The 24,664-nt window shown below is 36.0% G+C and overlaps 1 protein-coding gene across 1 annotated transcript in view; it reads right to left on the reverse strand.

Annotated features, from left to right (window-relative positions):
- Window positions 1-24,664, reverse strand: part of scat (VPS54 subunit of GARP complex scat) — a 414,636-nt gene that overhangs the window by 341,736 nt on the left and 48,236 nt on the right. The window contains exons 3-4 of the mRNA XM_090376331.1: window positions 23,854-23,953; window positions 1,460-1,494 (exon numbers count right to left, since the gene is read on the reverse strand). Of these exons, the coding sequence (XP_090232457.1) occupies window positions 1,460-1,494; window positions 23,854-23,953 (135 nt within the window). The remainder of the gene's footprint in view (window positions 1-1,459; window positions 1,495-23,853; window positions 23,954-24,664) is intronic.

Genomic DNA, 24,664 nt, shown 5'->3' on the forward strand with positions numbered 1-24,664 from the left:
GTAGGGAAATTACTATAAAGTGTTAAAGGGCAAAGGCCTCATGCTACGAGGTAGAATGACTATCATGTAGGTTAGTGCAAATGCATCATTTTAACATAGCTATCTACCAAAGTAGTTGAATTAATTAATTACATTGGCATCGTTTTGGTTATATCTCATATTGTGAATGCCTTCACAACAAGTTGCCATTGTATTGTACTACCTTGAAAAAATAACACTTCACCAGTGGAGAAGACTATTGTTATTTATTCTCAGTGGATACAACCACCGAGACTGCACCGTTTCAAAGCTTGTTGGCTTTGAAACAGTGCCATCCGAAGAGAAGCCAACACGTCTGGGTGGTGGTATCCGCCGAGAATAAATAACAATAGTCTTCTCCACTGGTGAAGTGTTATTTATTCGAGGTAGTACAATACCATGGCAACTCATTGTGAAGGCATTCACAATATGAGATATAACCAAAACGATGCCAATGTAATTAATTAATTCAACTACTTTTGTAGATAGCTATGTTAAAATGATGCATTTGCACTAACCTACATGGTAGGGAAAATACCCAATCAAAAGATATTAAAAAATATATATATATATGTATTCTTTGAAAAAATAAAATGATTCTAGAGAATATTTGTGAATAGAAATATACAAAAGAATTATAATTAGTTTAGTGTAAAGGAATATATTAGAAATTGCTTACGAACCTAACCAGTACATAATTTCAGCTGAGGCTGTCTCACTGCAGCTCATAAAGTAAAATAAAGTAGAATGTAAAATACTAAGTTAAGAAGTGAAGAACTAAACAGTAAAAAAACTCTGAACCTAACAAATAGATATATTCAGCCTGAGACTACTCAGGCTGAAGTATGGTGATAAAAATAAATAAGATAGAAAAAGCTCCTTTAGGGAAAAATCCTTAAATGGGGTGAGCAATAGAAATCAGTAAAAACTTGTGGAACCTGGATATTCTATATTAATGGCTAAAAGAAGTCTTAATCTTCAGAAGGGGGGAAAAAGTGGGGGGAATAGGAATGGAATCCTATTTATATAATTTTTATTCTATTTTATTTTACAAATTCCACACCCTCAAAAAATGCAAGTTACAGAGGAGACATGATAGTCTCATATGCATTATGTACTTTTCTTAAGTAGTTTCCAAAACATTCCTTTTAATTAAAACCAATGTAATGCATAATATGTACCATACAAAGTGCCATTATTTTAGTTAAAAGAACAATTTAGAGATAAAAGTATAAATTAAAAAAAAAAAAAAGGTACAAGTAAATTTCCTAAGGAAATTTACCTGTACCTTTATCTTAGTTTCATTTTACATTACATATCAACACTGATGCAATCACTTCTACTACAATTAAACTTGTAATGAAAAGAACCTAAGTGTTCAGTATTAATGTTCTATTTTTGAATTAAAAAAAAAAAAAAAAGGTATAATGATATATCATACCTTAGGAATACTCTCAGAAGTTGTGGACATTTTATCTGAAAAATTTAACAAATTTATAATTAATTTGTTAATTGTCATAATCTACATAAAATTCAAAACTAAAACACAATTAATACATGTTTTCATAAGATTCAAAGCTGCTGCTTTTCCAGAATCTACCATACTATTCCATATTTTCAAGGCCAGTATTTAACAATCCTCTTCTTAAATGCATTACATACTTTTATGCACATTCATCACTACTATAATCAAGCTCCCACGCAGTTGCATTCACTTTCTCTTCGACACTTGTAAAAAATCTAATATACATAGTCTGTTCAGTAAGAAACTGACACTGGGATTTTAACCAATCCCAGTAAAGGGATTTTTTTGACACTGGGATTTTAACTAATCTCAATGCATCTATTAGTTATTCATAAATGCACTTCTAACATTCATTACTTGGAAAAAAGCATGAATGGCCTTCTTAGCTCTGTTCTGTTAACATTATTAGTATCAAAGCCACAGTCGATGTTTTACTGACGAACAATTCCCTATGTTAATGTCAGCAAGCAAAATGGTGGTGGTTAATCCACATTAAACTTTAAAAGAAATGACCAGCCCCATACTTAGATTCCTGAGGTCTGTTGTAAAAATTCTTCCAGTAATGACTTAAGCACCTAAAAGCAAGTAAAAAAAATGCTGATGGAGCTGATACTTAGGTTCCACCCATGAGTCAAGTGGGTTAAATTTTGGCAAAGCCCAGTTATTCTGCAACAACCAAATCTGTCTGCACCCTGGGTATATATCTCCCATGTGCAAGGTCTTAAAACACTGCCTAATGTGCTGGAGGTGCCCACACAGATTAGAACCAAGGTAAGCAGGGTATGATAATGGAATTCAGTCTTTTGCCAAATTTAACACATTCGCTGGCTGAACACAAACTTACATCAAAACAAATGGCAATTTTTTTGCCAAGGCAAATATGCATCCACTGAACTGCAGTCAATAAATGAGTGCCATAAAAGAAAAAGCATATAAAATGAACAACTGAGCGGTATCAGCACTGACTGAACCATGAGCTATTGCATTACATCTGAGAATTTGTTAGCATCAATCGCACTGTCTAGAGAGCACTATAAAAAGCTGTATACTTGGTTCACAATTTCATATGTTCTTTGCTTATGTTGAAGTTATTTTAGTTTAGTATTTCCCACAAGAAAAGGTAAAATTTTTTGATGAAGATAATGCTTGCTAAATTTTAATTCTTTAGTTTGTGACAAACAAAACATCATCCTTATTTACTGATAAAATTTTGTGTAAAAAGTGCTTCCCCATAAAATTTTACTCTAAAGGGTTGTTATAATGGATCCACAGCCTGGAAGATCAGGACTGAAAAGGAACAGGGATGGACAGTATGTTGAAGCTGATGACATTGAATCAGCTCTTTATAATATGACATTTGATACTGAAATAGTATTTAATTTAAGTGATGCAGATTCTGAATCTCGTTAAATTCATCTGTTGATGTTAGAATGCTACAAAACACAGATGCCGGTGTTTCCTGGATTGATGATTCTTTACAGATGAAATACAGATGCTTATTTTAGTAAATGGACTTATTTAGTAAATGGGATGAATCCAACACTGAAAAAGATGCTGCTGGATTGCAAAGGAGTATTACTCACCTGATCTCAGAACTTAGTTTGTTGCTGGTCAAATAGGATAGTTTGAACCCAAGCAGAGATTGATAAGGTAATAAGGACCATAACAGCAGTTTAGGTGGTAAATAGTTGATGCTTCTGTACAACACTGACATAGGTAGCAAAAGTTTGGGTATATTAGATGCAATTAGTTTCCTTTCTTCTCATAGCTAATTTTGTGTTCAACCTTATGTTTTACTATTCTTTTTTCTCACTCCTTCAAATGTCCTAACCCTGGTTGCAGCCTCTGCTGCAGATATCTCCCTAGGTCAAATTTAAATTCATAAATTCTATAATTTTTACTCTGTCTACAGAGCTGAAACTCAGCATAGCTGGAACCAGAACTGTTTTCTTGAATTTTCCCACTTAAAATTTCAGAAGGTTCCAGTGATTTTCAATGCAAATGACAAAAATGCGACATCAAGTGTGCATTTTTTAGGCCTTTTTCAGTTATTTTCTTTATCCCATGAAACGAGGTACTCCATTCCTTCTTTTTTTAGTGACCACATGCTGTGTTTGCAAAATATTTACCTTGCCATCAGAGCTCTCCACACCGCATTATCAAGAAGGCAGAGGCAACTGTTTGTTGCCATAAGAAACAACAAAGGAATCCACAACATTTGTTTTTGAAAAAGAAAAGAGACCGTATTTCTTTCTTCAATGTGTATTGTATCTACAAACAGAAAATCAAAGAAATTCATTGTTGGAAACCACACTGGAAATAGGAAAAACTCGTGTAAAAATCAAATGCACATTTGATAAAAAAAAAAAAAAAATTGCTTTATTGGAATTGTTTTTAGAGAACTACACCAGAACAGCAGTTTCCTGGATGTATATTTGATCTTCTAACAAAATTTCTAGAAAATATTTCTACTGATAGCTGCATTACAAACTTCGAAAATTTGTGCACAAAAGAAGAGAAAAAAAAAAAAAAAAAATCATCAGCTATGAATAAAGAACTGTTTATTGAAATGTGTATTCTTCACAAAATTGCAATATTTTTTAATGATACAAAGCTAATTACGACTAACGCAGCTAATGGGTTGTTCAAAAAGTATTGTTAGAAAATATTTCAATATTTCCTTGGTATGCTCTGATGTTATCACAAAGAGAGAAATTCTTTTTTAGTACACAAGCCGAATAAATTCACCATCCACGTTCATATGCTGTTCTGAGCTGCAATAAAAAGATATACCCTGCTGAAAAATAAATTTACTTCCTATCTCTTCTTTTTGTTTTTACTGTGGGAAGGTTATTTCACACAATCAAGCCTCATGACTGCTAAATGTGGTGCTCTTTCGTGTATTCTCTCTATCTTGGGAACTCCTCTGACCATGTGGTCATCCCAGAAAATATAAACAGGAAATTTGACCAAAGAACCCTGTGAGGTCGGGAGTTGGATATATGTTTACTTGCACCGACTAAATGAAAAGAACTTTATTACTAAACGAGCGAGTACGCACAGTAAAACATAAAATCGAAACTGACACCTGGCATAGATATTCAAGAGAAAACATATTAAATTTAGCACAAATCAAGAACATAACACAGAACAGTGGTTTTCAAACTACTGAGATCTATGGACCACTTCAAAAAAAAAAAAAAGATTGTGAACCCCATATATATATTTCTATGTTGTGTGTGTGAACACTGGGTTTTCTGAAAAGAAAATTCAAAGTTTTATGTTTAAAGCAATGTAACTTTATTCTTATTTTTGCATAAATATATAATAACTTATACATATGCAGTAAACCCCCGCTATTCGCGGTCACTGATTTAATATAAAATGAAACCTAAAAAAATGTGAATTTTAAAGCGCCGTGAACATTTTCCGCCATAAAAAAAACATGGGCGTGGCTAAAATTATCTTTCCAGTCAAAACAGCGCTCAGTGGGTGGGGAGGGGGAGGGTTGACAAAATCCCGGCGTGGATGTTTCTCGCTATTCCTTGTTCAGTATGGGTTATTAGCATTAGCATTAGTAGAGGCATATGATGCAAGAAAACAAGCTTATTCAGCATCAGACAAAAAAAAAAAAAAAAAAAACACACACACACCACTCCCATTTCACCCCTCCGTTCATTCGAAATACCTGTCCAGTTGAGCTTTAAATTTCTTTAGGCTATCAACTTCAACAAGAAGTGATGGAAGTCGGTTCCACCAACCAACCACCCGCTGGCCAAAGGCAAATTTCCGCACATCTATCCAACATCCGTCCTTCCTCAATTTGAATTTATGCCCTCTGAGGTGATTATTCTGAGCAAGATGAAGAATCCCATTGGCATTGAGTATGCTTAAACCATTCAAAGCCTTATACACCTCTATCAGATCACCTCGCCGGTGCCTAGTCTCCAGACTCTGTAATTTGCAAAACTTAAGCCTTTCTTCGTAAGAGCAACCCTTTGTTCCATTCACTAATCTTGGTGCCCTTCTCTGTACCCGTTCCAGCAGCTCTACATCCTTCTTGAAATGAGGCCTCCAGACCTGTATACAGTACTCAAGATGTGGCCTAACCATTGCCTTATACAAGGGAATAATCACCTCCTTATCCCTGCTAGAAAAATTCCTGTATATCATTGACAAGACACCATGAGCTACTCTTGCAGCTCGTCTGCACTGCTCAGAGAACTTCATATCTGCCTGCACAATTACCCCCAGGTCCTTTTCATTCACCACCACTGTCAGTGTAGTACCACAGAGTTGATACGTTGCTCTGGGGTTACTGTTTCCCATATGTAGTACTTTACATTTGTCAATGTTAAACTTCATTTGTCACATCTCAGCCCATCTGTTCAACCTTTCCAGATCCTGTTGCAGCAGCATAGCGTCAGTAGTGTCCTTAACAACGCTGCCAACCTTTGTATCATCTGCAAACTTGGACATTAAACTTGATATCCCATCATCAATATCATTCATAAACACCGAAAACAACAACGGACCCAACACTGAACCCCGAGGAACTCCACTAATAGCATTAGTCCACGTTGAGCAGTGTCCATTGATTACCACTCTCTGTCTTCTGTCACTCAACCATCCCCTTATCCATAGCAGCAATTTGCCTCCAATGCCACACTGCTCCAATTTGTGCAGCAGTCTTCCATGTGCAACAGTATCAAAAGCCTTTCTAAGATCCAAATATATAATATCAAAGTTATTCCCTGCATCCAGTTCTTTTGTGACTACATCATAGTATCCAATCAAGTTGGTCAGGCAAGACCTGCCCTTAACAAAACCGTGCTGCGTCTGAGCTATAACTGAATTCTTGTCTAGATGATCCTGCAGTGCTTCTTTAACCAGTGCCTCCATTAATTTACCTGGAACAGAAGTTAAACTAACAGGTCTATAATTACTTGTGTCAGCCTTTGATCCTCCTTTGTGAATTGGGGTTACATTTGCACATCTCCAGTCTATGGGTACCTCCCCTGAGTCCAAAGAAGCTCTCATAATTATGGCTAGGGGTTTGCTTACTTCCTTTGCTGCCTCCTTTAATATAACTGGATAGATCCCATCCACCCCAGGTGCCTTTTTTATGTTTATCCTCAACAATCTCTCCTCCACTTCCCTCTCAGTTATTACAAAATCATCCAGCTCACTGCCAATGTTTACTTTACCTACATCATTCTCCTTCCTGAATAACTTCTCATGCGTGAATGTAGATGCAAAATACTCGTTTAGATTGTTAGCCACCTGAGCAGGATCCTCAACTGTTGAACCATCAATATCCAGTGGACCAATCTGATTCATCCCTTTCCTTCTTGAGTTTAAATATGTAAAGAACTCTTTTCTGTTTTTCTTTGCATCCTTTGCCAAGGATTTTTCGTAGTCTGCCTTTGCCTGCCTAATCTCCTTTGTGACTTGGTTACAGACCAACTTATATCTATCATAGGCTTCCATGTCACCCATTAATTTGTATGTATCCCATGCATTTTTCTTCTCTGCCACATGTCTCATTAGTTCATCTGACAACCATTTAGGCCTAAACCTTGAACAATATTTCTTAGTTGGTATGTAAAGCCTGGTAGCCTCCAAGATTAGTTCCTTGAATGCTTCCCATTTTGAGTTTGCTGTTGGTAACATCATCAGTTGGTCCCACTGTATAGAATTTAAATACTGTCTCAGACCATCATAGTCGTCTTTACGAAAACAAAAACCCTTCCCTTTACCTCTGATGGTAGTTACCTCCAGGAGTAAATCCCACTTCATTCAAAACACACTGTGATCACTGCCACCTAGTGGTTCATTTATCTGCAGATTCTTAATGCATGAAGAATCACTACCGATAATCAGATCAAGAGTATTGCTCCCTCTTGTTGCCTCACGAACATGCTGATGTAGAAAACAATCATCCAATAAATCCACAAAAGCCTTGCTAGTGTGCGAGTGACCAACCCACAAATTCCAGTCAATATCTGGGAAATTAAAATCCCCCATTATAAGACTCTCTGATTTACTGGCCACACTATTTCCCTGTACAATATCTTATTATACTCAGAGTCATTAGGCCTATAGCACACTCCTACTCTCAATTTTGATTTCCCTATGCTTATGTCACACCAAACTGACTCGACACTGCCCTGTCCATCGATGTCGACTGGCTTCACTTCCTTGGACTTTATGTGTTTCTTAACTAATAGCATAACCCCTCCTCCCCTCCTGTCCTGTCTATCCTTTCTATACACATTGTATTCCCCAAATTCCAGTTCTGCATTACTTATATCTGTGTGACACCACGTCTCTGATATCCCAACAATATCTGCCTTTGATGTTTTGAGCAATAACTCAAATTCATCAAATTTATTTACCAAACTCCTAGCATTGGTGTACACGTAGGTATACATGCACCTGTTTCTATTCTTAGCTACCCTAACACAACCCATGTGTTTACTTGTACCGCAATGACTCCCAGCAGTCTCTGAAATATCTTGCATCTTGTTTTTCAGGCTTCTGCTCATTTCAATAGAAGCAGTGCAAGAATCACTTCCACCTCTGCCAGTGGCTACTGTTAATCTATTAGTCCTTGTATCCCCCCAACTAGCAGTTTTCCGACCCACCTAACACTGCCTCGACAGCATCAGCAAAAATTCTTGCACCCTTTCTATTTAAGTGTATCCCATCCCTGTAGAAGCAATCTCTCCTGTTAACAAGTACAGTCCAGGCTGAAAAAAATTCTACCCCTTGAGCCTTGCACAATCCCTCCAGGGCCGAATTGATCGACAAGGCTCTCATCATATACTCCCTCCTATCGTGTCTGGGCAGAATTGCAGACACTTTCAAATTCAACCCTAATTCACGGCTTTTTTTCAACAGTGACCTGTACTTGCTAAGTAATTCCGCCGGTCTCCTACTTATGTGCTTGTCATGGAAGGTTTCGTCGTTTGCTTTTAATTTATATGCTTATAAATTGAATAAATTTATAAATTGATATGCTTACAAAAAATGATAAATCTACCGTTTTGCAGTGTAAAACAGATTTTTTCAAGTGTGTTAACGGAAGAAAGTGACTTTATTGTGGACAAGTTCTTTCTAACCCGTACAAAAATATGGCTACGAATAACAAGGGAAATGTGAAAAGATGAAAGAAGGTGATGACATTAGCGAATAAAATTGAGTTATTAGACAAAATTTCTAATGGTGAAAGTGTCTACTCAGTGGCAAAACATTATAAAATCAATGAGTCAACGGTACGATCAATCTAGAAATCGGAAGAAAAAAATCCGCCGTAGTGTCCGTGAAAACGCGCTAATTGCTTCAAAAATTTTCTCTGTAACTCGTGATGTTAAATTAGAAAAAATGGAAAAAGCTTTAAATCTGTGGATAGAAGACCGAACTCAAAATAAAATTCCGTTAAGTTCACTCATCATTCGTGAAAAGGCAAAACTCCTTTATCAACACTTTAGCGAAACTGGTGATAGCACTGGCGGGATAAGTTTTTTAGCTAGCAAAGGCGCTGGTTTGAAAGATTTGTTTGAAATTTCTAATAAATATTACATTTAACATTAAATTGTTTCTTATTTTCATTTCGATGCCACATGCTTGCATTTCACTACGTACTGACTATGTACATAGTCATATTATGAAGATACATATAATACATACATAGACAAAATTTTAGACTAGTTTTTCTTATATATTTCATACTTTGGAACGGAACCCCTTTATTACTATGGGAGCCATAACTCAGTATTCGCAGCATTTCTCAGGAACGTAACCCCCACGAATAGCAGGGGTTTACTGTATATATCATTAATTTGCTATACATAGAACGAATCATTTGACCAGTTCCAGAGGGTCCATTTCCAGCCCCCACTTTTTTTTTTTAAATCAAATGTGCTTGTGTTAACAGTTTTATGCCAGTTTTTTTTCTGTTTCCACTGTAGCTTCCAATAGATGAATTTTCTTGATTTTTTGTTAGTAGATACAATACATACTGAAGAAAGGAAATATATTTTTGTTTGTCCAAAACAATTCATTGCAATTCTTTCCATTACTTTCTTATGCCAAAAAACAGTTGCATACGTATTTTTTTCCTCCCTGTTGGCTATGTCAGTCACCTTGGTAACTCTGACGGACTTAGCTTCAAAGTCAATCATGGCTCCATGTAAGCTGATTCGTTCTAGCCAGAGGCACCACGATCACACAGGAAATTCCAACGTATGGAGTGAAGTGTTATATAGTCAAAGAGATCGGCTGCTTGTTTTTTGCAGGCATATTTCGAAAATGCCTATATGATTGCATATTTTTGCTGTTTTTGAGTTAATAGTTTTTGCTGAACTTTAAAGGTAGGAAATGAAAGAAAAAAAATTTTTATTTATGTATACAGTAATACCCCGAAGTTATGCGATAGGTGGGTCCGACGAAAATCGCTTAAGTCGAATTCGCGTAAGTCGGGGTACAACTTTGCATGTAAATTTTGTTTAATTGGGACCAAGCTTGGCAACAAAAACACTAGTTTAGAAGAAAAATATTTAATAAAATTGCAGTTCTTTATACATATTAATACAAAATATGTATTAAAAAAATAAATGAGTTACGTAAAAAAGTTATTTCGATGTCGATGGCTTCATAAAATCTAACAAATTCATCTGACGACACAGCGCCTTTTTTTTTTTCATGCAGAATTTCTTCGTAGCAAGCTAATAATTTTTTTTATTCCTTGCTTTGTAGCTATAATGCGTTCTTCGTTGGAGTCTGTGTTCTAAAATTTTTAAGCCCTTTTCAATTGAGCTGAGACCTTCTGTCAAGCTTGCAATTGTCACGTGCTTTTCTGGGGAAACTGGGTCTGAAGTGTCGGATACTTCAGTGACGTTTTGCTCAAGCATCTCTATGAGCTCATTCATTGTCAGCTCCTGACTATGTGAATTCAAAAGCTCATTGACATCATCACCATTGACTTCCAAATCTAATTGCCTGGCAAGATTAACAACTTCTTCTATCACATGAGCAACATGATCAGTTTCTGGCATTGTTTTCCTCTCGTTTTTGAAAAAAAAAATGGACAAAGTTTCTTCCAGACACCATTCAATGTTTTTTTGTGAATTTCATCCCAAGATTCTTCGATAATTCTTACAGCATCTAAAACATTGAATTGTTTCCAAAAATCTTTAACAGATATCTCACTATTTTGTCTCATAGCTTCATTCAGACGTGCAAACGAACGCCTCATGTAGTAAGCCTTGAATGTTTTGATGACTCCCTGGTCCATCGGTTGAAGCAGGCTGGTTGTGTTTGGAGGCAAAAAACACAACTTTCACACATGGGTCGAAATGATTAGGGTGGCAGGAGGGTGACCGGGTGCATTGTCAATAAGAAGCATCACTTTAAATGGAATCTGTTTAGACGGAATAACGTTCGACTTCGGGTATGAAGTGGTGACCAAACCAGTCCTCAAAAATGGAAGCTGTCACCCAAGCTTTATGATTTGACTTCCAAATCACTGGTAAGCTAATTTTAGATATACACCAAATGAAAAAAATCAAGAACCACGTAACTCCGAGTTCGCATAAGTTGGGGTAGCGTAAGTCGGGGTATTACTGTATTGACAGTTTCAATTTTGTAGATTGAGTAGAAATTTTAGAAATAATTAGTTTCTATCACGAGGGCAATTTTCAAATTAAACTTAAAAGTAGGCTTAAAATAACGTCGGCCTGTTTAAGGGTTAAAGGGTTGGGAATGTAGAGATGAATGAGGGTAAGCTGGGGATACTTGAATGTGAGAAAAATATTCCTGGTAAGAATAAGTTAATTTTCTTTTTAATTATCTTTTTAAGCTAATTATAATTCACTTGGCTTGAATTACATTTGATTCCGATAGTTTAACTCTTGGGAAATGTCTTCCTCTGTAACATTCAATAGATCACAGCTGTAACATTCAATAGATTGTGTGGATATAACACCATCAGATATATTTAGAGTTGCATGAGCAGATACTTTTGCTGTGATTCGAGCAAAGTTTGCAAGTTGCAAGGGTTTTTCAAAGTGCCTTTGTTTCATGGTTTCTACTGAATCCTCTGATTGTAGTCTCTTAACCATTTTGGATTTCCTGCAATACTTTACAGGTGGTCCTGAATAAGGAAGAGAGACAGAAGAAGGGTGTTCTGAATAAGGAAGGGTTGTTGTTGTTGTTATCTGGTTTTTAGGAGACCTTCACTTCATCAAGAATGGAATCCTAAGGAATCACAGCATGGGTTCATGAAAGGTAAACCTTACCTGACCAATGTGATTAAATGTTGTTATGCCTCATCATATGCACTCTACCACATATCAGATCCATGACAGCAGAAATCAATCATTTCTGCTGTCTGGTTCAACTGTTGATGAACCTGCTCAAATAGCTGACAAACTGAATGAGTATTTTGCATCTATATTAACACATGAGGAATTCTTTAGGGAAGTGAAGGCCAGAAGCTTATTAAACTCTAACAGGGAGTTTAATGACTTTGTAATAACTGAGAGCAAAGTGGAGGAGAAATTGGTGAAGTTAAACAAAGGAAAAGCACCTGTGGTGGATGGGATCTATCCAGTTATATTAAAGGAGGTGGCAAAGGAAGTAAGCAAACCCTTAGCCACAATCATGAGAGCATCCTTGATTCAGGAGAAGTCTTCACGGATTGGAGAAGTGCAAATGTATCCCAATTCACAAAGGGGGATCAAAAGGTGACACAAATAATTACAGACCTGTTAGTTTAACTTCTGTTCCAGGGAAAATAATGGAGTCCTGGTTAAAGAAACATTCCAGGATCATCTAGACAAAACTGCAGTAATAATTCAGACACAGCACGGGTTTGTTAAAGGAAAATCTTGTCTGACAAATTTGATTTTGATACTATGATGTGGTTACAAAGAACAGGATGCAAAAAATAATTTTGAGATCATATACTTGGATTTCAGGAAAGCTTTTGATACTGTTTCACATGGAAGCCTACTGTACAAATTGGAGCAGTATGGTATTAAGGGCAACTTGCTGCAATGGATAAAAGGGTGGTTGAGTAGGAGACGACAGAAAGTGGTAATCAATGGACGCTGCTCTTCGTGGACTAATGTTATTAGTGGAGTCTCCCAGGGTTCGGTGTTGAGCCCACCATTGTTTTGTATATTTATCAATGATACTGATGAAGGTATATCAGGCTTAATGTCCAAGTATGTTGATGATACGAAGTTGGCAGGGTTGTTAATGACAGTAATGGCAGTTTGCTACTGCAACAGGATCTAGAAAAGTTGGCAGATGGGCTGAGAAGTGGCAATTGAAGTTTAACATTGACCAATGCAAAGTACTGCATATGGGTAGAAGTAACCCCAAAGAAACATACCAACTGTGTGGTACTACAGTTAGGGTAGTGGAGAATGAAAAAAAAAAACCAGTGTAATTGTGCAGTCAGATATGAAGTTTTCTGAGCAATGCAGACAGGCTGCCAGAGCACGTGATCATAGGGTATTGTCAATGATATACAGGCATTTTGCTAGTAGGGAAAAAGAGGTGATTATCCCTTTATATAAGGCAGTGGCCAGGCCACACCTTGAGTATTGCATACACATTTGGAGGCCTGATTTTAGGATGTAGAGTTGCTTGAGCATGTACAAAGAAGGGAAACCAAGATTGATGAGGGGAATGAAGGGGTCCCCTTACTAAGAAAGGCTTAAGTTCTGCAAACTGCAGGGGCTGGAGACTAGGCACCTGCGAGGTGATCTGATTGAGTTGTATAAGGCCTTGAATGGGTTGAGCACACTGAATTCTGATAGGATTCTTCTGCTTGCTCGGATTACGAACCTCAGGGGGTATAAATTCAAATTTAGGAAAGACTTATAAAATAGATGTACGGTTGTTGTTATTTGGTTTTTAGGAGCATTAGCAACTAAGACCATATTGCTCCGGGGATATGCAATGGTCATTCCCTGACCTTTCCGCATCCTCCTTATTTGGTGGATCACAGGCTCGAACCCCGGCGTAATCAAGAAGTCTGTGCTATGCACTACTGCTCCTGGCCAACGGAGGCACCTAGATGTACGGAAATTTGCCATTAGCCAGTTGGTAGTTGATTGCTGGAACAAACTTCCATCTGTCATCGTGGAAGTTGATAGCTTAAATAAATTCAAGGAGGAACTGACCAAACTTTTAGAGGGAATGGATGTCTGAAATTGGTTTTTTTTTTTTTTTTTTTTTTTTTTGGCTGATGCTACATGAGCTCATATGCTTGCTTTCTTGCATCACATGCCCCTACTTTTACTTTACTGCATGTAAATGACATAAGCATTTATAAAATTTTTGAAACCTAAACAAACCTCAGATTTCAATCTCTTCCTCGACTAGTAAGAAAACTAATATCACCATTCAGTTTCAAGTTCTTCAACTGTGCTAAGGAAATGAAGAAATGAATGGAGTTTTTGTTTTTTTACCACAGCTGAACATCTCGAGAAGGAGATCAAAATACAGTAGATTCCGCTTATTTGGGGCAAATCTTAAAAAACAGAAACCAATCGAGAAAATAGCCAGGGTTTACTTCGCTTAATTGGGACAGCATGCCGTTTAATTGGGGCAGGAGACCGCAGCACTGGAGATTACCCTACGATTGTCTATGACGGTACCATGTTTTTTTTTTTTTTTTTTTGATTTGGTAGTTGTTGGCGCATCGGCATCTGTGGCCATATTGCACCTCCCAAGGTTTTTGCAGTACTTTGATCCAAGCCCGAGGCGGGAATCGAACCCGCAACCTTTGGGTTGCCGGGCAGGTACTTTACCCACTCGGCTAGCCCGGTCGGCCACGGTACCATGTTGTTCAGTCGAAATTCTGGAGGTCACAACCATAAAACAATTAGCAGTCACCTGTTTATTGAGCTTTTCTATTAGTGAAATCTCTCAAAAACAGACAGTAAACTCAATTTTACTGAATTTGCGATTATACCGACGGCTGGAATTCTGTGGGTTATTATGGTGAAATGTGTTTACACTTCCATGAAATCTTCAATAATATAAAAAAATTAATTTTCAGATCTTTTCTTCATTCCTATTTTTAAAGCTTTGCAACTCGTTACTCCGTTCCCACTTGTGTGTATTGTGTTACTCGCAATTTGTGTGTGCCGTGTTCTTTGTTATTGATTGCTTATCTTTTTACTGTTTTAAATTTTAACCCCCACCCACAAATGTCAGTGAACAGAAGTGTCAACTAGTTCGTATGTACATATTAATTATTCCAATTATCACGTATATTCTTCCGATTTTCACGTATATTCTTCGATTTTCACGCATCATTTAATTTTTTAATTGGTAAGGTAATAAAGGGTAAATTTGTGCTTAATATATCTTTGCTTTTATAGCCTGTGGATAATATTCCTCCTATTTTCACTAATTAGAATCGCTGTTTAATAGAATTAAAATTCAATTCACAAACATGATCACAATGACTGGCACTTACTGCACATCATATAGTGAATGGTACTTTACTATGTTGAGTTTGTCATAATGTGATTTGATTGTACAGTGAACCAATTGTAAAGGGGGGGATACATTGTATTTTTAACTATTTACGTGAAACTTTGGGTAATTGGGGCAGCCGCTTAATCGGACCAAAATGCACTAGTCCTGATGTGTCCCAAATAACCGGAATGGACTGTATATTAGTTTAAAGTTTCTTAGCATAACTGTTATTACATGCAGTGAAGGGTTCTACTTATTTTACATTACCCTTTTTCTATATTCCTCCTCCACATGGGCATTTTTTTCAAAATGATGCATATTTTGTAATTATCCCATCAGCTGTCGAATATATTGGCTCAATGTAAAGATGTGTTATCCTCAAGTTCATCACCACTCAATTTGCATCCAACTTCATACCATGCAAATCCAGATATAATGGAAGCTAAAAGCCATCATCTGCCTACTGACATTTCTTGCATCAAAGAATAATTTCCTTGAGAACTGGACTTCACAATTGGCTTATTCCCCTGGATATACAAGATCTGCACCCACTCTGCTTAAGAAAAAAAGGAGTCCATCATCTTCAAACTTTACCAGACTGAAGAAGATGGACTCCTTTAAAGCTGTGAACTGGCCAAAAATCGAAATCAGAAAAACTTGACCCTGATTTTTAGTTTTGAAATTTGGCCTATATGAATAAGGCAAATATGACTAAGACAATCTCTCAATTTCCAAATTATTGTGTAATTTATATTTTTATATAATTTATGCATTAATATATAATACAATATATACAGGGTGTCTCAAAAATATTAGTACAAACGTTTAGGGGAGGTAGGTAACATCTAAAGGAATGTGAATCGCATAGGAGCCCATAACCGGAAACGTCACGGGGAAAGTAGTAGCAGAGGCACAAGAAGCAGAAATGACACAAGACAGTAATTAGTGGCAAACATTTATTTGACATAATATTAACAATGGAGTATGAGATGGATTCATTTCATAATGTTGCAACAGATGCTTGAAGGTTCCACCATGAGACGTGATGCATGCGTGACACCGAAGCAGCATGGATTGGCGGACACGGTCGAACACACCTGGAGTTTCTTTGAGAGTAGCAGCAGCGCAGACAAGTCTCCCCATGAGGTCCATTTCCGTCTCCACAGGCGATTTGTACATGATAGATTTGAGGGCCCCCCCCACAGAAAGAAATCAAGGCTCGATAAATCAGGCGAGCGTTTGGGCCAGGCAATGGGTCCACCACGGCCACTCCATCACACCCAAAACACCTGTTAAAATGATCACGAACACACCTTCCATAATGGGCAGGCGCCCCGTCATGTTGCACCTCACATTTGCTGGAACATCGTCAAGTAACCCTGGTAGAACTTGTTCAAGAAAGATCCGATATTTAGCGGAGTTCATGCGGGATGGTAACAGGTATGGGCCGACAAAGCAGTCACCGACCATACCTGCCGACACATTTATTGCGAAGCAATGTTGTGCCGCATGGCGACGCATACCGTGTGTGTCCTCTGCTAATCCATACACTAGGTGCATGTCTGCCAGCTCTCAGTTTGTTTATCAATGGATGCTCTTCGTGCGGCGACTACTGCTTGAATGAATAAACCAGAAATTTTCCCTCTCACGAACTGATGAACAGCGCCATGTACCGACTTACGGTGACGTTTCTGGTTATGGGTTCCTATGCGATTCACATTCCTTTAGATGTTACCTACCTCCTCTAAACGTTTGTACCAATATTTTTGAGACACCCTGTATAATATATATTAAATATTTATATTTATTATTATTTATATAAATAAATATAAATTAGTTTTCAATTAAATATTTTTTTATATAACTTATACAGGCAAGTTACAAAACTTGCTGAATAAAGTACCAAGTTTTTATACCAACTCTTTTATTGTGAATCCTCCCCTGTAGTTAGCCTTTCCTAGGGTATTCTCCTATGTCAGAACAAATTAACAACGCAGTAGGTATAATGTAGTAGATGTAATGTTTGTTGCCAGGTGGCTGAACTCAGTCTGTTTTATACTGTCAAAGTGTAATCGTGTTGACTGCTTTCCAATTGCACTGTTAGTGAACAAAAAGCTGTGATCAGATTTCTATGGTCAGAAGAAAGTACATTCCTCCTAATTTATAAAGAATGTTAGCACAATATGAAGAAAAGTATATGAATGGGTATGTTTTAGAAGTGGTCAAACAAGTGTTGATGACAAGGACCATTCAACAACAAAACAATACTATTCACGTTAATGCTCTCATCAAAGGAAAGAGACAGATTACAGTTTCTGCTGCCAGAAAGTTAGGCGACATCTACAGGTCTGCATATTCAATCACACACAACACTTATCCAACAAAACAAATTCACACAACACCCTCAAATTGCAAAAAAGAGTGTGCAAGGAGCCCCACACTTGTCACAGAGGAGTATAAATACAGGCAATTAAAGGTTTGCATGCAATTCTTGCAGCAGTATCACAACTACAAGCCTGAAAGCAAGCAGTGTAGTATATACTCGAAACACACATCAACCCCAACAATCAAAAAATTTAAAAGATGTACCTTATTCCAGCAAAGTCACATTGATTTTTTGTGATTTGAACAGGCCTATTCTGTAATAACACTACAAGGAATATGGAGAAACTATCAATAGCGCAAGTTACTATGCCACATTGAAAGAGAAACTTAAACCTTCTCAGCAGGCAAGCAGAAGTTTGTTCAAAAGGTGTTATATTCAGGTGTCAAAAGGTGGTTCTGCTGCAGTATCACAATGCCATTCTCAGTCAGTGCATAGGTTTTTAGAAACAATTCAAAAACATCATTTTGAACTTCTCCCTGACCCACCACACTCCTGACCTTTAGACTGTCACCTTTTTTGGCCCTCTACAAAAAGCTTTCATGAACAACTGAAAATGTTTTTCTTAGACAGCATTAAGAAGATTATGGATGAATGTGAGATGAATTTGGAGAAGCAAGGGACTATGTGGAAAAGTAGCACTAAAATTTCTGTGTATTTTCCCTTTCTTAATTTAAGAAAAAAATAAAATGCTTTTACTTTTTTTGATTTATCCAATGTATGTGTGTCACTCTACCCCACTTTCATAGCTATTACATAATATCATATTTGAAAATAACATAAAGCAAAAAAGCTCAAAGGTCAAAATACATCTAATTTTTTTTATTTTAAGTAAAAATAAAATAAACAATATGCTTAAAAAGATAAACTTATTTTTAAAAGTACAAAATGTTAGTTTAGTGCCATCAACCAATGATGGCTGCTGAAATTTACCACGTGTTACCTAAAAATGCCTCCACATGTCACTGTTTCACCATCATGCAATTTACATTATAAACATTACTGTTCAACAAGTAAATAGTAAAGTTGCAATCATTCTTTAATTAAAAACTAAAAAAGAAAGATAACTTATGTCTGGAAAAAATTTAACCCAAAGAGGCTACAACTGTCATACTAGGGCATTAAGAATACCAAAGGTTACTATGGCAATGATAGTGTAAATTCATTGGTTGTTATTACTTAGAATAATCTTAAGTAATAGACACTTAAGTCCACATAAATTCTTAGCTTAGTTTGAAAATTATTAGATATTGAGTATAATTCGATTACATTTTAGAGAACTAATTGAGTAAATAAATTGACCTTGAACTCAAATACTTCACAACTTTGCTGTTATTAGAATGAAGTTTCAAACGATGTTTGGATTCCTTCTGAAGTCTAGGGAGGAAGAGGAAGAAGAAGAAAAGGCTTTGTTTTAGTACTCCGTTATATGTTACAAATTTTTTTGTAGAGATTCTATTGTATTATGAAAATGAACTCGAAATGACAAACCCTTAATAATATTTATATAACGTACAAGTTAGTGCAAACGAATCACATTAGTACGCAGCTAAACTGTGTTTGCACTAACTTGTACACTGTCTAAATCTATCGCAGCCTGAGGCTAAAGCCCTTAACGTATTTTAATATTTATATATTATTATAGAAAATGTGAAATCAATTAATTACTTTGATGATGTTCCTGTAATTCCTGTTTTGTGCCTAACTTGAAAGTATGAACTGTCATGTTGAAAAGGTATGGCATTTATTACTATGTATTGGTGCTTTGTAATTGATTACTCCATTAATCTCTAACATTCACTTATGACGATAAATACCACACTTTTTTCACATGACAATTTCACACTTTCCATTTAGCCACAGGACAGAAACAAATCACAGTAATTAAATGACTGCTTTTATACATTTCATTTCATCAAATGTAAATAGCAAAGTAAATATATTATTATTATCTAAAATAATATGTAAATTATTAAGGTTTAGAATAATGTAAAGTAAGTTGTTTTTCAAAATACAACAGAATATTTACAAAAATTTCCTAGCCCATAAAAGAATACTACAACAAAACCTTTCTTCTTTTCCCTAAAATTCAGAATAAGCCTCAAAGTTTGGGCTCAAAATATAATCTTTAAAAAGAGTGACGTTGTTAAGTGGTTAAGTATAGGGTCAACTTACTTACTCATTAGCTTATGTTCATTTAGATAGTATTAGGACACAACATATGTTTATTCAGATAGTATTAGGGCACAAATATGACGAAAGAAAAATGAACTGATGGAAATGTTTATATTCAAAACAAAATTGAATGCAAATACATGTAGTTAAAATGAACTATAACACAAAAAATATGATTATGTTAGGTAATAAATTTTAATTAATGTGCTAAATATTATTCATTTTAAATTTAATCATATGCACATGGTCCCTCCAACTAGTCTTTTTTTGAAGAAATTGTAAATTTTTCAATGAGTAAAGGTCCTATTGTACTGTCATTTCATAACATGGTTCTTCAATTCTCTCAGAGCATAAAAATATTTTTCAAACTCCTCTCAGAATTAGCTAATTTAAAAGCAGTATCATGGTAGTCTCAGGCTCTGTCTAATTTAACTTTCCTTTCTTTACTTTCTTCTTCTCCTAGATAGTTTTCCCTTTAAAATTCTGTTGATATATTTCTTCTTCTATTATCACATGATACCCAACCTCATTTTCTAGGTTGACAAAATTAAAATAATTTTTGCCTTTTTGTCACTATTCTATAACACATTTTGACAACCTTCACTCTTGATTCCATTTAAATCAATAAGATCATCATCATGATTTAGTTGCTTCCATGTGCTTCTGTACCCTGCTTCATTCCAACTTGCAGCCCAGCTGTGAACAGTATCTTTTATATTATAATTTTTGGAACTGACAACTGTCTTTTCTCTTCATATCTGGCTCAGTGTCAGAATCACCAAAAAAAAAACTTCAATTTCTTACTTTGATACATTTACAGGTACATGATTCCCTCATCCATAGGTTATGAGGAATGTGATACAGGAAAGTAAAAAAGAGCAGCTGATTTTAGTTAATAAAATTTCAGCAAAAGGATGTACAAAATAATAATGCCTTAATGTTTTTATTTGCATTTACTTTTTCCTTTTGTATTGTATTATAAAGTGACTGCGAAACCATTGATTACATAGTTGCCAACTTCTGATTTTAAAAAGGCTTAATATCAGGCATTTGTGGGCAGGAAGAAAACAAATTTTTGAGCCAAAACAGTTGAAGAGGTTTTTTTTCGAAAAAAAGTAGGAGTGCTTCCCAAAAAAACAGGAGCAAAACAGACCTTTCAGAAAAAGCAGGAGGTTTTTAAAGTCCACACTGCACTAGAAATTAAATTTCACATTTTATATTAAAATATAGCCATAGGATTGTTTACTAGTACAGTATGCATTTAAACATTAATTTACCTAACACTTTTCTATCTGTGGATTTCTCTGGATATGCTATTAGAAATCAAATGATTTTGGTTGATTCAAGAAAGATACTGCTGCAGACTTTGCCTTCTTCAGTCAAAATTCTGTTGATAACAACAGCCCTACTGTCCAGATTTTACTGTTAAGAGCATTTTCCTTTTCTCTTATGAAGTTGAATATCCTGTCATGCTCAGCACTGCTATGAGGAATGTTAAAATGCCAAGCATGACTTTGGATATTGTGTTATATTAAAGCTTCATTGTGCACATGTCAATTCCCCAACCAAGGACCACTGTATATCAATTCTTGCTTCTTTTATAATAGCATCTGGTTGTTTCTCAGATTGAAACAGATGCTGTAATACTGTAAAATATCTATTGATATCTATTGCTGAAACTGAGATGCTGTAAAATATCTATTGTTGCAACTGAGATGCTGTAAAATATCTATTGCTTTGTCTATTTCTTTAATTTTAACTAAACCAAGAAGTACTGAAAAACTGTCTACAAAAGATTAAGTATTGAAAATGATGCACAACCAACAGATGAAATCGAAGCTACCTCATCATTTAAAAGAATATTTTTCAGGTGAAACTGTATATCATGTAGTCATGTGCAGCATAAAGTACTTTCAAATTGAAAAAAAGAAAAGACCTTGACAATATAAATTCTCAGAAGTAGGTCAGAATCATCCTTCTGGTTTAGTCTGCTAGTGTAACCAACTGCCAAAATGGAAGTGGTAAATTTAAAAGTGTTGGTATAGCAAATCTGCACATAACATGCTTCACTATATCTAAAAGTAATGACCTAAGTACATGGATGAAGAAGCTATTTTCTAACACTGGCATAATATTTAAAAGAAACAAGCAAATTTTTTTATTCAAGCCAGAAGAAAGAAACATGAACAGACTTTTCTGCATAAGTGAAGATAACATTTCTAAACTTGTCAACTTGCTTGACCCATTAAGGGATTGCTTTCTCACCAATTCTAGCCTATTTAAACAGACTTGTCAAATGCTGCCTCTGTTCTACAAGTCTAGTTGCACATTTAACTGAAGACAACAAACTTATACAACCACGCTTCAATTTTTTTTTTTTTAATTCAGAGGCAAGCATTGTTTGACTGCAAACGGTGCAGACTGTTTTCCTTTTAACATTTCTTCCCAGATAGTAATGAATTCCCATCTAGTATTCATCTCCTAGCACATGAAGGCATGCAACTCCCTTTCAGCACATAAATTAGCATTAATAGTGGCATATGATACAAGAAATTAAGCTTATACAGCATCAGCCAAAAAAAAAAAAAAAATCCCATTTCATCTATTTATTCCCTCCAATAGTTTGTCTAGTTCTTCCTTGACACTGGTGTACGTAGACTGCTGAACAAATTGGAGCAGTGTGTCATTAAGGGCAAGTTTTTTTTTAGGAGCATTAACAACTAAGGCCATATTGCTCCGGGAATATGCGGTAGTCATTCCCTGACCTTCCCGCATCCTCCGTATTTGGTAGTGACGGGCTCGAACCCCGGTCTAATCAAGAAGCATGTGCTACGCACTGCTGCTCCTTCCCACCTGGCTACGGAGGCACCTCATTAAGGGCAAGTTACTGCTATGGATAAATAAATGGTTGAGTGGGAGAAGACAGAGTTGTTATTAATGGACACTGCTCTTTGCGGACCAGTGTTATCAGTGGAGTCCCCGAGGGTTCAGTGTTGAATCCACTGAACCCTAGCATTGTTTTCTGTATTTATTAATGAAAGTATATGAGACTTATTGTCTAAGTTTGCAGATGATACAAAGGTTGGCAGGGTGGTTAATGAGAGTAATGACGGTCTATAAAAATTAGGAGCATTAGCAACTAAGGCCATACTTCTCCGAGGATATGCGGTGGTCATTCCCTGACCTTTCCGCATCCTCTGTATTTGGTGGTGACAGGCTCGAACCCCAGTCTAATCAAGAAGCGTGTGCTACGCACTGCTGCTCCTTCCCACCTGGCTATGGAGGTGCCACTGAGAAATGGCAATTGAGGTTTGACATTGAAATGCAAAGTACTGCAAATAGGTAGCAGTAATCCCAGATTAACATACAAACCATTGAATTGTAGTGCCAACTGTGTGGTGCTATACACAGGGTAGTGGAAAATTAAAAATACCTGGGAGTAATTGTGCAGTCAGATATGAAGTTCTCTGAAAAGTGCAGAGAGGCTGTCAGGACAGCAAATGCGGTTTTGTTATTGATATATAAAAATTTTGCTAGTAAGGATAAGGAGGTGGTATTCCATTGTATAAGGTAATGGTCAGGCCACATTTTGAGTACTACATACAGGTCTAGAGGACTCATTTTAGGAAGGATGAGGATCTACTGGAGCAGGTACAGAGAAGGGCAAAGAGATTGGCGAGGTGAACAAAGGGGTACTCTTACTGAGAAAGGCTACAGTTCTGCAAATTGCAGTATCTGGAGACTAGACACCTGCAAGGCAATCTGACTGAAGTGATTGATATCTTCCTGAGGTGTTTAAGGCTTTGAATGGATTGAACAAGCTCAATACTGACGGGATTCTTCCTCTTGTTCAGACTATGCACATGAGAGAGGCATAAATTCACACTGAGGGAAAAATAGTTGCAGAAATGATGTGTGGAAGTTTGCCTTTAGCCAACAGGTAGTTGATTGCTGGATGAAACTTGTGTTTGATATTGTGGAAGTGGAAAGCTTGAATAAATTTAAGGAAGAACTAGACTAACTGTTGGAGGGTGTGGATAGGTGAAATGCTGCATATTGCAATATCATTAGTTGAATCATTTACAACTTTGCAATCACTGACAACAATATGTTGCTAAACAAGGACACTAAGAGAAATGTAAAAAAAGCATATGCACTCACTAATTTAAAAAAAAAAAAAAAAAACTGGGAACTTTTTGAATGTACTACATATTTCATCTAAATAACTGGTAAAGATATTCATATATACCTTGATACTTGACAGAAGAGAAGGTGTGCAAGTTTTCTGAAATTCCAAATGTAACTTTTGTTGCACTTTGTACAGCTGATTTTGAATGCTGCCTGGCTCTCTAATAGTTTTTTAAGAAAGTAAAATCCTTTGTTATTTATAATAAAATTTATTACAAATATTTTTATAACAGAATTATAAATAATCATTAAATTAAACAAATCAAATTAAGAGTTAAGTCAATTAATTAAATTAGATCAGTAATTAAGTGTTCAGAATTACATAATCAACTTCTAAAGTGATTTTTGACACTATTTTTTTAACAAGCATTGAGTAATTTACAGATATCATGAAAACCATTACAGTAAGGAAATTATAAGTTGGTGAGCCAAGTGAAAGGTCTACACACACTACTGTATTATGATAAAAAAAATAGTGTAATGATCATTAAACCTTAAGAAATATGACCAGAAAGTAACTCCAAATACAGGATGGACAATATAATGTAGTTTCTATGATATACGTATACGCACACACTTTTTTTTTTTTCAAACACATTAAGCACCACTAATTATAATTATTTCTGTTGTAAAATATTGATGGTTAAAAATATTAACATTAAATTATGATCAAAATTTAAGAATTATCAGAACCAATTTAACTGTTTTAGCATTACAGTTATACACTGAAGGGTCACTGAAATAGGACGAGGAATTGAGTAGACTGAATCACAGAATAAAAGCTTGGCATCTTGAATGCAACCCACTTATGTGTATAACATGTAGTGTTATACTTGATGAGTACAGAAGAAGCCTTGATATGAGACAGACCT

The sequence above is a fragment of the Mastigoproctus giganteus genome, chromosome 6 (genome assembly GCF_048544385.1).
Source record: "Mastigoproctus giganteus isolate SK-2022 chromosome 6, ASM4854438v1, whole genome shotgun sequence".
In the NCBI taxonomy this organism is placed as follows: Eukaryota; Metazoa; Arthropoda; class Arachnida; order Uropygi; family Thelyphonidae; genus Mastigoproctus; species Mastigoproctus giganteus.